The sequence below is a fragment of the Megalops cyprinoides genome, chromosome 11, assembly GCF_013368585.1.
Source record: "Megalops cyprinoides isolate fMegCyp1 chromosome 11, fMegCyp1.pri, whole genome shotgun sequence".
Taxonomy (NCBI): Eukaryota; Metazoa; Chordata; class Actinopteri; order Elopiformes; family Megalopidae; genus Megalops; species Megalops cyprinoides.
Genome location: NC_050593.1, coordinates 34,456,082 through 34,471,794, shown reverse-complemented (window position 1 = coordinate 34,471,794; position 15,713 = coordinate 34,456,082). Strand labels below are relative to the sequence as shown.

The window sequence follows — 15,713 nt, the reverse complement described above, 5'->3', positions numbered from 1 at the left end:
TTATAGCACTCTCTCTAAAACAATAAAATGAACAATCGCGATTCTGTAATTGCTGCCAGTTCTGTGTTTGGTAACTCTACTTCACCCAGGCGACTGGCTCTGTCCGTGGAGTTCCTGCTGTAATCCTACTGCCGTTTGTTGTGGAATGCCCTGCCACAAAACTGAAAGCAAACCATGTGTCCAGCTCGTGCGTAGGAATGTACGCGGCTAAGGTGAAACGATTGCTGTCAGCCATTAGCCGGTCCATCAGCACGATCCTGCCGCTGTTCGCACCTTCAGTGCTTCTGCATTTCAGGAGAGGAGAGCGGAGAGTGTGTGCAGCGGCTGGGTATTTTTAGCGAGCTTGTGGGTCTGTGTTCTGTGTTGGTCTGGCCCTGTGTGACATGTGATTGTGTTGTGTTAGCGTGAGCTTTCATGGTTTTTCAGTGAGAAATGCTAGGGAAGCAGGACTGTGTTCTCATGAGCACAGTGGCAGCAGCCTCTTAAACAGCTCTGCAACCTGAGAGCTGCGTCTTCTGCAGGAATGCCTGGCTATCTCCAAAAAAAAAAAAAAAAGCCCTCAATGGTGATCATTCACGGCCAGTACTTAATTTCGATATTGAGAGCATAGGGAGCCACATGTGCTTCTGAAAAGGCTGGATAATGACGTATTTTGATGGTTACGCTTGATACAAGTTGTGCTATTTACTCTGTTTTTGATAAGGTTATTATAACAAAATGGCGGTGTCACCGCGAGTGTCCTGCAGAAGCCGGCTTTAATAAGCTAAATAAATGCATTTAGCGCGGCCTCGGACGGCTCCTGGAAGCTTGTTATCGGGCTGATAGTTGAACTGTTATGAATGGGGAGATGATGTTGGAACAGGTCGTCTGCCTGGCTGCTGCTACATGTGTCCTTGATTACCTTCCCTCTGCTTTTATTCTAATATGTGACACTCTTTGTACTCCCTTGGACAGCTCGACACAAGATGAGAATAAATATTTCATGCGGTGCACATTAAGCTGTCACCAGGGCCGGCGTTTCGGGAGCGAGGGAGACAGAGAAATCCGCAGCAGAATCCGTAGCTCCACACTCTGCCTGCTCCTGTCAGAATTGTCACATCCTGATAACTTTCTATCCTTCTCCTTTTTCCATTCAGCTGCGGTGGGTGGCAGCACCGCTGCCCTGTGAGAATTATTCAGCGAGACGTCTGCTGTAAAAACGATTACTGCTTGAATGTGGATCTGCAGTTCATTTTTGCCAGTTTACAGACAAACAAACTGCGGTCATGATAATTTAGCATTCATTTAAAGGTAGTATGTTTACATTATGTATTTCAGTTGATCACATTCTATTCTTTTTTTATTATTCTTTAAAAGGTTGATGCTAGCTTGTGATACTAAAAGGTTTTTCCTGCGTTTCTATATTTGTGATTTAGTCTGGTTTTCGACGTGATACTTTTGATCAATTAAGCAGCCATGTTGAACCAAACAGAATCCTTGTTTTAGCAGCAGCATTGAGTCTGATGAGGGAAATCCATGAGGCAGGGCAGTGGTGTGGCATAGTGGTAAGGAGCAGGAGCAGTGGAAAGGTTGCAGGTTTGATTCCTTGCTGTGGCACCGCTTCGCTACCCTTGGTACTTAACCCAGAATTTCCTCATTAAATATCCAGGTGTATAAAGGGAAAAAATTTGCAACCTATGCAAGTCGCTCTGGATAAGAACGTCTGCTAGATGACTATAATGTAATGTAATGTAAGTCCAGGGAGCTGTGGATCAGCCGCCCCCTGGCCCAGGGACCGTTCCTCCACCGGCCACAGACCAAGGGGCCAGAGAGCCGTCGATACAGAACCACAGTGTCTGCACCAGAAACATACCGCTGTGAGGATGAAAGGCACCCCACAGAGCCCCGACTTCCCAGCCTGCATCAGCGTCATGAGCTCATGTGGCCATTCTCCCTCCGCTGAGGCGGTCCGACAAGGAGGAGGAGGCAAAAAAAAAACACTTCGAAGTTGTCATTTGGGGCATAGCGGTGGCAGTGTTGCATAGTGGTAAGGAGGAGAGCCTGTAACAGAGAGGTTGCTGGTTTGATTCCCTGCTGGGGTACCGCTGCTGTACCCTTGGGCAGGGTATTAAACCCAAAACTCAGTAAATAAATGGGTAACCTGTAAAAACTGTAACCTATGTAAGTTGCTCTGGGTAAGAGCATCTGCTAAATGCCAGTAATGTAATGAAATAGTACAGAGTTTAACTGAGAAACACAGTGCCCAGAAGTGGCATGTCTGTCTGCAAGCCAGCCAGAAGCGTTGGCACCAGTTCAGGAGTAGCGGTTCACCTCCCTGTCCACCTGGGAGTGGGGTCAGTGATGAAGCTACAGAGAGAGTGGGAGAGACTGCAGATTTACTGTCTGTGAGAGGATTACAGTGCCGGTCTTTCAGCAGTCAGCAGGGTTTGAGCAGGCCCTTTCAGAGCCCCGGTGCTGTCTCCTTTGTCCCGCTCCTTTATGGGCTTACCTGCCGTAATGGTGATAATAAAGCTGCTCGGGTGGACGCAGGTGAGACACTGCCGGGAGTAAAGCCCAGCCTCTGCTGGCTCTTCCTGTGCCCTGCGCTCGTCGCCGGGGTCCCTTCCCGAGTCATTACAGCAGATCAAAGCTCTCACACCGCTCGCTTCGGCCTGAGGCGAGTGCAAATTCTGGAGCGGTTCCACACCTCGAGGTATCGCTAAAGAAAGAGGGGTGTGGGGAGGAAAAGCAGATAAACTATAGAGTAATTCATTCAAACCCCCTCTGAGGTGGAGTCTCCTGTTTCGGCAGGGATAAGCCACTCCATTATCTAGTTTATCCCCTAAGTGGACCGTCTTTGATGTCAGTAAATGCCCTCGTTTCCCCTTCTGTACTGTTAATTGAAAAATAACTGAATCACAGAGAAGCTAAGCAAATGCAACACCATGCAAGCGTGGAGGGATTTCAGCTGGTGGAGGAAGATGCCTAGATTACCTCGGGTCATCCTGTTCAGAAATTTACTCACCTGTTTTTTCAAGTCTCCCATTCAGAATCACGGTAGTTTAAGGACTGCAAAGAGCATATGGCAGTAGTGAAGCATTTTTTTTTTTGGTACATTATTTAGTTGTTTCATTACATATTTAATTGTTCTAAAATCTGCTGTAACTTATAGGTATTTTTTCATTATCAGTATTTTTTCTATTCTTTTTTTGTAATATGTCCAGTTGAGAGGGTCTAGTCTACATTGTATTTTAATTTAGTAAATGATCTGTGTAGTTTTCCAGTTTCTGTTTTGAAAGCATTAAATGGATATCTGTAATTTCCATCGTGTTGATATGAATGTTAGTGTAGATATGAGAGCAGTGTAATCAAGTAAATATTTATTTATTTTCTGATTGGGACGTACAGCAGAAGGGGCGAGCATTTCCTGTTCCTCAGTCTGTTGGAGTTTTTTAGGCTGGTGAATGATTACCAGAAATAATGTCCCTGTCAGCCTTAATCACATTAAAACGTGGTTAACATTTAATTTTTTCCACTTAATATGCAAAAATTTCCACTAGATTTGCGGTGAAGGCCGTTGAAATTCCATTATAAGAAGAATAAAAATTTCAGGCATCATTTGCTCAGAGAAGGAGGAGGTCTGGACTAGAAAGTGCTGAATCTTTCTATTAGCAGAGATGTGAGTGATTACCTGCACTCCGAGACACAGGCTGCTTTTGAGCTTAGGTCTGGAGTCATGTTCTCTCTCGCAGATTCAAATTCATAAAATGCCTTATTTGTATGAGAAGTTACCTTGTGTTACGAAAGCTGTGGACACAAGTATCTCTCCTTTACCCGCTCCCAGACAGCCACTCTTTCCATTTATTCCGGCTTCGTCCTTGTGACAGCTGTTGTGTTTTGTGGTGTAGTTCTGTAGTCGAATGATTAAAACCGGCAGAAATTTGTTAGTTTTGGTATGTAAACTAAAATATGAGGAATGGAATACTTTTGCATTTTATATTTGAAAGTTGTATGTTTGGGACAGTGTTTGTTTCATTTCACACAGGAAGTAGATTTTTTTTTTTCCCAGTGGGCGTTTTGAATCTCTGGTGGCGTCTCTCCACCGGCGTTTGTGAAGCATTGAAATGGTTCTGTCATGGAGCCCTGCTGATTGGCTCGTCCGAGCCCGGGGCAGGCCCGTCATCCGGAGAAAACACAGAGGGGCTCACCTGCAATCCACAGGGAGCACAAAACAACAAAAAAACTAAATAAACACTATGTAGACATCGGTATATAAGGAGACAGCTGGGGGTGCGCTGAGGTCCGTCTGGGGCTGCAGCGCACCCCTAAGCACCCCCATGGCAGCGCCGGCTCTGGCCAGGGGTCAGTTGGTGTGGCATTGCTGGAGACCAGTGTCTGAACAGCACTGTGCTGCACAGCTGCCACACTGCCACTGCACCAGTGCAGGCATGAGTGAGCGCAGTCTGCCTTTCCCCATCTCTGCTCATCCCGGCCTGCCTCCGCAGAGAGGAACGGACATCAGCCGTCTCTTCCGCCGCTCCATGCATCCGTTTCCTAAAGCTGATGCATGAACAGTTGACATTTTAAAAATATGCTTTTGTTATTCATCTTAATCCAAATCGTGCTCAAGCCTGCGTGTGTCTCCGCCTGTGAATGGGCAGGCATAGTGGCACAGCGGTGGGGAAGGGCACCAATAAGCAGCCAGCGTTTGAGCAGTGGGCGGGGCCTCTGATGCAGCTTTGGATTCCCTAATTGGCAGAACCGTGGTTCTGTGGCGGGGAATTTGGCAAACCCGTGTCCCTTCGTCCCAGGGACCCCCGTACCCCCCGCCTTCCCTCCCTTCGTCTCTCCCTCGCCCCCGATTCTGCTTCCACATTATGAAAATTGTCCGTCAAGCCCTGGCCCGGTACCCCTTTGTTCGCAGGCTGGCAGTGCTCTCCTCTGTCGGGTCCCCACCAATTACAGTCTCAGGTACAATGGCTGATTCGCAGGGATCGCGGCCCCCCGACCGGGGAAGGGAGAGCGATTTGCAGATCATTATTCACCCTGGCTGCCAAACACTGTACCTGAGGAATGCAGACCCTGCCAGAGAACGGATGGCAGGGCTCTCAAAGTGACAGGCCGCGGTTGTTATCCTCCACGTGGACTCTTTCCCTCCTCTTTCAGCGGCAGTCAGCTTCCTCGCGCTGCGGTTTGATTTCCACACTCTTTGGATGCACGTCACTGGCTGTCAGATCTCAGTTGCACTTTATAAGTGCAGCACCTTAATAGGCAGCACTGTATGAACTGTCAGTGCAACGTAAATGGCAAATTATGGACGTTTTTATATGTGGTTGAATGGATGTATTTGTGAATGGATACATTGAATCCGTATGTTAGACATGATAATCATATTCATTGTTTCCTTTTCAGCATACAGGGATTTTCTGTGCATGTATTCAAGTTTATAAGTGAGCATTTATGCACTAATTGTCAACATGATTGCACTAATTATCAGGATGATTCTTTTCCTCTTAAACCAAAAACACCAGTATTACTGGATGTTATGGTGGTCTACCAGACTCTCTGTACTGAGAGAGGATAATTTTGTGTACGGAAGGTTAACTGCTTTTGTTGTATGTAAAACCCTGGTATTTAAGGTGTGCAAATTCTTTTTGTTGGAGCACTGAACAGGTTTTAAACAGGAAACTTGGATTACAGATAATTACTGAAGCCCTTCCGAACCAATGCGGGCACTTAGCTGTGGCAAAGTGAAGTGTGAAAATGGGTTTTTTGTGAAGCAGCTCTTTGGGTCTCGTCCAGACTGCTGCTGAAAGGGTGTGGGCCTAATCTGATAATTGCTCTCACCCCCACCCCCCCTCCTCCTACCCCCACTTTGTTCAGGCAGAGAGTTGCGATTAGCTACTGTAAGGCTATCTTTGTCCCGCAATGTCAGCTGTCCCACTGCTCCTTCCTGTTTACCAGAACAATTATTTCTTTTAGAGTCGTAAAAAAAGAAGAAAAAAACACTCAGAAGAGCTTTAAAATGACTGAATAACAAAAGTTTGGGGGGATGAATAGGCCGTAAGAGTCCTCAGGTCCCAGGATAATCAGCTGAGCACAATATAGTGTGAAAGCAGCCCCTCTCAAGACTGACTGCTACCGGGCATGTAAGACAAAACCTGTGCAGTGCTGTGCTTCTTAAAATAACCAGCTTAATTAGCATCTACGTTAGCGTCGGCGTTGAACCTGAATGCCACGGGAGGAGCTAACAAACACAACCAGCAAAAATAAAAAAAAAAACCAACAGCAACGTGGAAGTGGCACGTGTCTGCAGGGCGACCTTGGCCGAGTGCCGCCCCGAAACGGCGGCGTAAACAGGCACCTTGCGAGGGAGCGGGTTCATGAATATGCATGCACCGGAGGATAATGAATGTTGTTCTGTCAGAACGCGCCGTGACCCCACAGCCAGCACCACTGACCCACCCCCCCACCCGCTTCTCTCTTCTGTCTGCAGGTTGGTGAAAATTAAGGAGTGGGTGGACAGCCACGACCCCGGCGCTCTGGTCATCCCCTTCAGCGGCGGCCTGGAGAACAAGCTGCAGGACATGAGCGAGGAGGAGAAGCAGAAGTACTGCGAGGAGCACAAGACGCAGAGGTTAATTAGCATTCTCTCTCCCTGCACTTTACTATCAGCTGTTTCCCTCGCGCGCCTTTAATTGCTTGTTCTGATAGAATAATAAATGACAGAGTAATTACCATTATAAAGCGGGGATCCTTCTCTTTGCAGAATGTCTCAGTCAGAGGATTATATTCTAAATTAAGTTTTTAACTGTCATCTGCCATCTCAGGGATAATTACAACCTGGGAGTTTTGAGGTGCATTGTTCTCGGGGTGGGGGGGCTCTGACTGCAGGCTGCTTCGGTGCACGGTAAACGAGGTAGAGATAATTTGTGGAAAGTGCTGAAGGAGACGACGCATATGCGTATTAATTAGACCACTCCAGAAAACGAAAGTCCTCCGCGTTCAAACCAGAGCCCTCTCCTTCTCTCGAGGAATGCCTCTGTTTATCGGAGCTAATACGCTGTCATCTGTCAAGTGAGGGGTCTTAAATGTGCAGAGTGAAAAAAGATCAACAGTCCGCTCCGTGTCTAAAAGCGTGTTGTTAAAGGTTGTTAGAGACCCTGCGGAGGAGGCAGCGTCCAGCGCGTCGATCGGTGCGTTATCTCCCTGAGCCGAGGCGCAGACGCTGAAGGGTGTTGCTTTTGTGTGTGACAGTGTGCTGACCAAGATCATCAAGAGCGGATATGCGGCCCTGCAGCTGGAGTACTTCTTCACAGCCGGCCCGGACGAGGTGCGAGCCTGGACCATCAGGGTACGTTCCCCCCCCCCGTCCCGTCTGCCCCCTCCGGGACCAGATACACATCACCCAATTCCAACTTTGTCATGCTAGCGCTTTAGCCACTCATTACAGACCGGGGGGGGGTTGCTTTTTGTCCGGGGATAACTTCAATTATTCGTGAGCTGCTGAACAGTGAAGAGTGAGGGCCCTCATTGATTGAGGAGGGCAAGCAATTGATTGTGGGCCATTACATTGGGCTGAATGTCCCCCATCGTGTCGGGATCTGCCTGCCGGCTCCTCCTGCTGGCAGAGATAAGGCACCTCTCGATTGTGCGTGTCTAAGCTGTGTGACGGCAGTTTGTCCGCACTCAAATTGATGTGGGTTTTCTCCGTGCGCACCCGGTCGCCGCCGGATCAGTCCAATGTTCGGCCGCCATGACCGCCCGGCGCTGTCTGCGTCTCAGACGGCAGAATTACGCCCTTATCCAGGATGGGTTCTTACACAGACGGGAGGTGGTGTAATCGCATGTACTCCAGGAGATAAAAGGACATAATAATATGATGTAATAATAATAATGGTATCTGTACCTGTTGGAAGGTGCTTTAGGTGTGCATGCGTCTTCTCTCTGCCTCATTTGGGTTAAACTCAGAAACAGTTTGGTTGCCTGGGTGTTACACCGCTGTATTTGTGTGGGAAATACCCTCACACAGGGAAACATGTATAACTTACATTTACATGTGTTAGCCATTTTTATTAACTTAAGAAAATATTATAACCTAGCCAGGTTAACGATATGGCAGTAAAGTCCTACCTGTTAGTAAAAGCCTTCTAGTTAAGTGGAGAAAATGGCTATATTGACCTGGATTAATGGATGTCTTGATACAAAATTGACATGAATCTTACATAGCTGTAATTAAAAGATACTGAGGATCTATTTCAGCAGCTGCAACGTGAGTAATATTCTAAACGGATGCATGTGTTTCTGCCTGAAGAAAACAACATTCAGATGTAATGTGGAATAATGCAAACCTGTGTGGTAGTGCTCTTATGAAACAGTGCCGTTATTTTGCCCCTGTCAGATAACAGATTGCAGCTAGCCTTGATTTAGTGTCAGGGACATTCAGTCAGGTAAGCATCAGTGAGTAACTATATTAACCCAATACATCTTGCATTGTAAAAACTGCATTCTGTAATGTCAGGCTACTTAGCCCTGTTAGCATGCTTTATTAGGCAGGCTCGAGGTGAGTATTATCTATCAGCCTGCCCTGTGTGTGCGTGTGTGTGCATATGCGTGCATGCGTGTGTGAGTGTGTGTGTGTGTGTGTGTGTGTGGAGGCATATGGCGTGTGTGTGTGTGTGTGTGTTTGTGTGTGTGTTCGGGCCCGCGTGTGTGTGTGTTCGGGCGCGCGTGTGTGTGTGCGGGCGCGCGTGTGTGTGTGTGCGTGTGCATACGTGTGTGTCTGCGTGCGTGTGTGTGTGTGCGCGTGTGCGTGTGTGTATGGGGGCATGTGGTGTGTGTGTGTTCGGGCGCACGTGTGTGTGTGTGCGCGCGTGTGTGTGCGTGCGTGCGTGTGTGTGCGTGTGTGTGCGTGTGTGTGTGTGTGCGTGTGTGTGTGGCGTGTATAACCCCTGCAGTGCCCTGTACACAGAAATCACACTCAGATGTATTTGTCTCCACTTAGACAAACCCTGATGCTGATTTATTGTAGTTAACCTTACAAGCGCTCCATCAGTGAAATTACTCAGGGATCGTAATGTATTGGGGTCATTAAATACGCATCATTCTTTTGGCATGAAATATGTTGACCCCAGCCTTGTTCCATACATAATTAAAACTGCTCAACAGTTTCTGAACACACCTCTGTGGCTTGAGAGCAAGCTGACAGGGACCAGTCATCACGGCAGGGTTTTTTGTTGTTGTTGTTCATAATTTTCCTCCACTTTATAGTTTTTAATAAGACACCTTTTATCAGAAACAAAAGCTGCAGTGAACACTAAATATGACCCAGTGTATTTCTTTTTTTCTGAAGGACACTGTTGCTCATTTTTCAACTTGAATGGTTACAGTTCTGTAGTATTGTGCTGGAAGTCGGTCTGAATAAGAACATTTTCTAAAAATGTTATTATTAAATATTTGACAAGTCTCATATTCTGGACCAAAACATATTTGACAAAAGCATTGCTTTGTATTTCCTCCTCTCCTCCTGCTTTCTTTTTAACATGTGGGGTTTCTTGAATTCATGTGTAGGAAATTTATGCTAAAATTTATTCTACAGCATGAAAACTCCTTTTGAAATGCAATAGGCACGATTATTTCTCCCTTACAGAGCCGCATGTTAGCAGACAGAATAGTTTAACACAACGTCAGAGAACGTTAGAGAATTTTTCTTTTTTTGTACAGTATCCACACTGTTCAGCCTCACTGTCCATTTGAAAATGGGTTTGATCCACAAAGGTCAGTGAACCCAGCGATGGGTATGATCGCACCTCAGCGATGAGTGTCACACCTCGCACAGGAGAGAGCCAGAAATCAAAGCCGAAACCCGCAAGGAGCCAGAGATTGCCTGGTCGCAAATCAATACCGCCTCGCAAAGGGGGTTCCGAAATCGCTGCTGGGCGCGTTGATAGCGCTGGGGCCTTATCAGGGGCGAGCTGTGGCGGGAGAGGGGTGCAGCGGTGCGGAGTGCTATCCCAATATCAGCAGTGCCCCGCCTCGAGCTGCACCACACAGTCTGCACCCCTGCCCCGTATCGTCCCCTTCTGCGGTCCGTCTTCTCCAGAACAGCTCTAGTACTTGCTGTTTGTTTTACATGAAGTATTGCGATGACTGATGTATGGTAGCATACTTGGCTTCCCTTGTCTAGGTTGTTAGCACAAGGTAACTTGTGGTAGGGCTTGAATGGTGTTGTGCTCGCACTCCCTGGTCTGGGAGTGTTTTTAGCCTGGTCTGACACTGTTGCTGACAGTGACTGGATAAGAACGTCTGCTAAATGAATGTAATGTAATATAATGACTTCCTGTGTGTGTGTGTCCTCTCCTCCCTCCCCCTCACAGAAAGGAACCAAGGCCCCACAGGCAGCTGGGAAGATCCACACGGATTTCGAGAAGGGCTTCATCATGGCCGAAGTGATGAAGTTCCAGGACTTTAAGGAGGAAGGCAGTGAGAGTGCTGTAAAGGTGAGACCTCTCAGGTGTGAGCTGAGATGCATGAGATCTCCTATGAGCGTGATACAAAGGTGTGAGCTGGAGCTAGCGAGGTGTCCTGTGAGCGCACTGTAAAGGTGAGCTCTCGGGTGTGAGCTGAGACACAGAATGTCACTGGAGTTGACAGTTGTTGTGAAACTGTGACTTCCAAAGCGTCTCACCTTTTCACAGAGGTAGAAATGACTGTATGTCCTCCACCACACCAGACACCATTGAGCTAAACCTCCTTTCAGTGGACTTAAACTCCTTTCTCTCTCTCTTAATTTCAAACTGTGTGTTCAGCAGCAGAAATGCTCAGTTTTCTCCCACTAAACCCTGGCTTTTGGCAGTGCGGGAGAAGGGCATTAATTCACATATGTGCAGTGAGATTCCTAGATTCCTGTTCCAAGCCTGACACTGATTCGAAAAGGCAAGCTAAACAAAGTGTGTAATTCCTAACGTATGAAGGGTTTCGCTGATGAACACCGCATAAAACGGGCTGCATATCTTCTTTTATAGCTGCTAATGTGCTGTTAGTTTTTACTGCTCTGTTATTTTTACACGAGCGCAGCTGGGACTGTCAAAGATCCTGTGTGTGACAAAGCTCCTGAGTGGCTCATGTGATGAAGGTGCCTGTTCTGAGCCCAAACCGAGCCCTAACTGAGCCTTAACTGAGCCCTAACCGAGTCCAAACTGAGCCCTAATTGAGCCCAAACCAAACCCAAACCAAGTCCTGACTGAGCCCAGACCAAGCCCAAACTGAGCCCTAACTGAGCCCTAACCGAGCCCTAACCAAACCCAAACCAAGCCCAAACTGAGCCCTAACCGAGCCCAAACCAAGTCTTAACTGAGCCCTAGCCGAGCCCTAGCTGAGCCCAAACCGAGTCCAAACTGAACCCTAATCAAGCCCTGAGGCCAGATTGAGTCCCACAGTCTGAGTGGTGTCATTCACCGGTAGTGACCAGGAGTCCATAGCAGCTGAACACAGACGGATTTGTTCCACTGTTTGTAGGTTTTGTTGGCCAGGTATCCCCTCATCCCTCCGCATTGACACATTCTCACATGGTGTCAGCAGAGATGCGCCTGTCCTCCAGTCAGGGTTCGCTCTGCTGTGGTGCATTGTGGGACCTGTAGTGTGAAGAACAGCTATAGTATTCTTCAGCGCCTATACTCCAGTCAGGGTTCGCTCTGCTGTGGTGCATTGTGGGACCTGTAGTGTGAAGAACAGCTATAGTATTCTTCAGCGCCTATCCTCCAGTCAGGGTTTGCTCTGCTGTGGTGCATTGTGGGACCTGTAGCGTGAAGAACAGCTATAGTATTCTTCAGCGCCTATCCTCCAGTCAGGGTTTGCTCTGCTGTGGTGCATTGTGGGACCTGTAGCGTGAAGAACAGCTATAGTATTCTTCAGCGCCTATCCTCCAGTCAGGGTTCGCTCTGCTGTGGTGCATTGTGGGACTTGTAATTCTTCACTGTCACTGTGATTTCTCCGGGCTGACGGCACTGATTTATCGAGATATGCTGATACCCCTGAGGAACAGGAGCGTAAATGTGTCAGGCTCTGTGGTTACAGCGCGTGTGAGGGAAGCTACCGCCGTCTGGAGCGTTAGCCCAGGGATGCGTTGACAGGAGAGAGACAGTTGATGGGGTTCCATTAGGGAGCGGGGGGGGGGGGCAAAGGGGGCAATGAAACAATCATTATGTTGGTGTTTTAAACTGAATTACCAGGACAGCCGTCAAGCGTGACACATGGCCTGTGCCTCAGGGCGAGGCAGAGTAAGGCCTAAGATCAGTAACGCGTCAGACTGCGTAAAAACGTTCAGGACAGCGTCCAAACTGGCACGTGTCCTGCTGTCCCGAGCAGCGCTGTCCCGAGCAGCGCTGTCCCAGTCGCGTGTAATATGGAGGGGTTTTTTCCACTTGAATAGGTGGATTAGACAATCACTTACTGATCAGAACAAAGCAGAGATCGCAGTCCAGTTTGAACCTGATAAATTACTGTCAGTAATCCCCACCAATGCCTTCCGAGTGGGATATTAGTGTGTAATTGAGGCAGGGCCTTTGGCCCCGATTAGAGCTGGATGAAGATAGAGAATCCGACACCCTGGGAGAGGGAAAATGGAAGATTCATGACTGCCTAATATCACCTAGGAGACCTCTTCATTCTTCACAAACAGCGCCACCTACAGGTCCCGTGTGACTACAGACGTCTGTGTGTAAGGTTTGAGTAATTATGGTGGTGGTATGGCTTCATTATTCATGTAGACTGATTATACATTTTCGATACATGTAATAACTCTGAAAGTAATAGTTACATAGTATGGATCAAAATTATGTCCTGTAATGCCAAATTATTGAAGGAAAATCATCTTTAGAAAATATTGAATAAGTTGTATGTCATAATATTGTACAGTCACATGGATATGCGTGGTTATAATGTTAAATGAATACCTCATACATAGAGATTAGCAAAAACTACAGGTTGCTGTCTTGCTCCTGTCAGTTTTCTGTTGAGAAAATATGGTTGATCTGAAGTGTGGTGCTTTGTATTTATTTTTGGATAGTGGTTTTGTCTGTGTGCTGAATGTTTTCAGTATTGGCTATATATGTTTTTCAGTTACATATTTATCCCAGTCAGTCCCTTTTTATACTTAGGGACTTAAATTATGTATAAAGCGCTTGCACCATTGATTAAAAAAAGGAGAGAAGGGGTAGATTTGACAAACTCTAATAAACAGCAGAATTGGAATGGGATCGATGCGATCTTGAGGACCCATTGGAAAAAAGGTTCTGTGTCGGTGGCAGCTCTGAGAATCCATCCAAACTCAGAATGAATGGCAGGCCCAGGCTGACGTCTGAGCTCTGGGAATGTGAGCGCAGTGTGTAAATGACATAGTGAGTGTAGCATAGTGGTTAAGGAGCAGGACTCATAACCAAAAAGGTTGGGGGGACACTGCTGTTGTACCCTTGGGCAAGGTACTTAACCCACAATTGCCTCAGTATATATCCAGCTGTATAAATGGATAACATTGTAAAAAAAAAAACCTGTAAATGATGTAAGTCCCTCTGGGTAAGAGCGTCTGCTAAATGCCGTAATGTAATGCAATGTAATGTAATGAGTGGAGGCAGGCCCCTCACACAGGCTCTCCTCTCAGGCCGACTCCAGCCTTCCTCTGTGGGCTGGAGCTGCAGCCATTAAAGGCCTGGGCTTTAATGTCAGCGGTAGGAAGCCGGGTCTGGAGCTCGGCTATGTGGTGCGCAGAGTGTACCGGGATATCGCATCATTAGTAATCATATCTGCCTAGGCGAAGCTTGCTCCTCCAGATGGCAGCTTTCAAGTGCAAATGAACCAGTTAGACTTGTCTGCTTTAATACATACTGAGGAATCACAAATAGCCATTGATTTTTTTTTCCCTCCTCCTCCTCCTCCAGCAATGGTTTCTGCTGGTATTGAGGCTGGATTAAACGGTCTCCTGGGCCTTTAAAAGGAACATTGATTCTTTAATTAATTGTATACTGTGTGGGAACAGAATGCAAAAACCCATCTGTATTAGCACGTCAAGTCAATTATTTACAAGCTCGGCGAAAGTATTCAAAAGACGTGTTGGAACTCAGAACACTTTGAGTGTTTAGAAGCTTGAGTGCAAACTGCATATGTGTTACAAGCATATTACTTGTATTTATAAATACAAATTGAAAAAGAAGAGGTTTGTGCTTGTGGAAACCTAAACATCTCATGAATACAGAATGGCTGTGTGTGTGTGTCTGTGTGTGTGTCTGTGTGCGTCTCTGTGTGTGTGTGCGTGTGCGTGTGCGTGTGTGTGTGTGTGTGCGCGTGTGTGTGTGCGCGTGTGTGTGTCTGTGTGTGTGTGTCTGTGTGTGTGTGTGTGCGTGTGTGTCTGTGTCTGTGTCTGTTTCTGTGTCTGTGTCTGTGTGCGCGTGCGCGTGTGCATGTGTGTATGTGTGTATGTGTGTGTCTGTGTCTGTGTCTGTCTGTGTGTGTGTGTGTGTGTGTGTGTGTGTGTGTGTGTGTGTGTGCGCATTTTGCTTGAATGTTGTATAGGTTTAGCCAGCGGACGGCTTGCCTTCTCTGTCATTATATTAAATGAAACGTTTCTTCTCTGTCCATTTCACAGGCTGCTGGGAAATACAGACAACAGGGCAGAAACTACACGGTGGAGGACGGTGACATAATCTTTTTCAAATTCAACACGCCCAACCAGCCCAAGAAGAAGTGATCGCCGCGGCGCTGCTGCACCTATCAGAACGAACTGTGCTGCAAGGGGATAAAAAAGATGTTCTTTGTTTTAGGCAGAATGAGACAGGAAGGCATGATTGCTACCTGCCAGGAAAACGGCCATCCTTCCTGCACACCGTCACATTATCTCTGTTTGTTTTCGGGCCGGGGGGAAAAAATACCGACCCCCCCCCCCCCCTTTCCCGCTAATGCACAGATCCGCTAAACACTGACAGCTTTGCTATTTAAGATTAGGGTCCCCCCACTCGAAAATTGTAGGAGCATTTGAAGAAGCGCATTACTCTCCTGATACTTCATTAATCTCCATCAGCGGTGCCAGGCCTGACATGGCTGACAGGGGGAACAATGGGACCGGCTCCTCTCCTGCACCCACAGATAATGCATGTTTTACAGTAGCCCAGATGTCTACACTCAATAAAACATTTGAGAAAAAAGCCAGCCTGCGTGTGTTTGGGGATGTCTGTATTGACTGGTGCTCGGCGTGCGCGCAGCGATAGTGAGACCTGCCGGGGACTGATTACGGAATTAAAAGGCAAAGGGGGACGGGGGTCTTGCAGAAAGGGTGGGGGGGCTGTAATTGTATCCGTGGAGTGATTCTTTTATCGGATGGGAAAGGGTAGGGTTATGATGATTTCATACAGAGCACTGGGAGAGAGCAGGGAGTGATTTTTTTTTCTCAGATTGTGTTTGCAGTTAGGAACTGCTCTGCATTCTTGTGTCTGATAGTAGTCTGTGAAATTTCAGCAGGTGTGCGGGAAAGCACAGTTTTCTAGAATTGAGATTCTAAAGTGGTTTGAACCTGGGACCCCCAATGAATGACCACTGCTGTCGTGTGACTCTTCGTTGACAGCTAAATTTAATATGTCAGAAATAAAAAGAACTACTTTCATTTAAATGTTTAAGAAATATTTCTAAGATGATTCTGCTTTAGGTCCATCTGGCTGAACTTGAATGTTTGAAAGAAATGGTTACCT

The 15,713-nt window shown here is 47.1% G+C and overlaps 1 protein-coding gene across 2 annotated transcripts in view; it reads left to right on the top strand.

The window, feature by feature from the left end:
- ola1 (Obg-like ATPase 1) overlaps window positions 1–15,177 on the top strand; it is a 41,632-nt gene extending 26,455 nt beyond the window's left edge. For both annotated transcript variants that reach the window (XM_036541180.1, XM_036541179.1), the window contains exons 8-11: window positions 6,476–6,616; window positions 7,237–7,333; window positions 10,356–10,478; window positions 14,618–15,177. In XM_036541180.1, the coding sequence (XP_036397073.1) occupies window positions 6,476–6,616; window positions 7,237–7,333; window positions 10,356–10,478; window positions 14,618–14,719 (463 nt within the window). In that variant the 3' untranslated portion in view covers window positions 14,720–15,177. The remainder of the gene's footprint in view (window positions 1–6,475; window positions 6,617–7,236; window positions 7,334–10,355; window positions 10,479–14,617) is intronic.
- The last annotated feature ends 536 nt before the right edge of the window (window positions 15,178–15,713 follow it).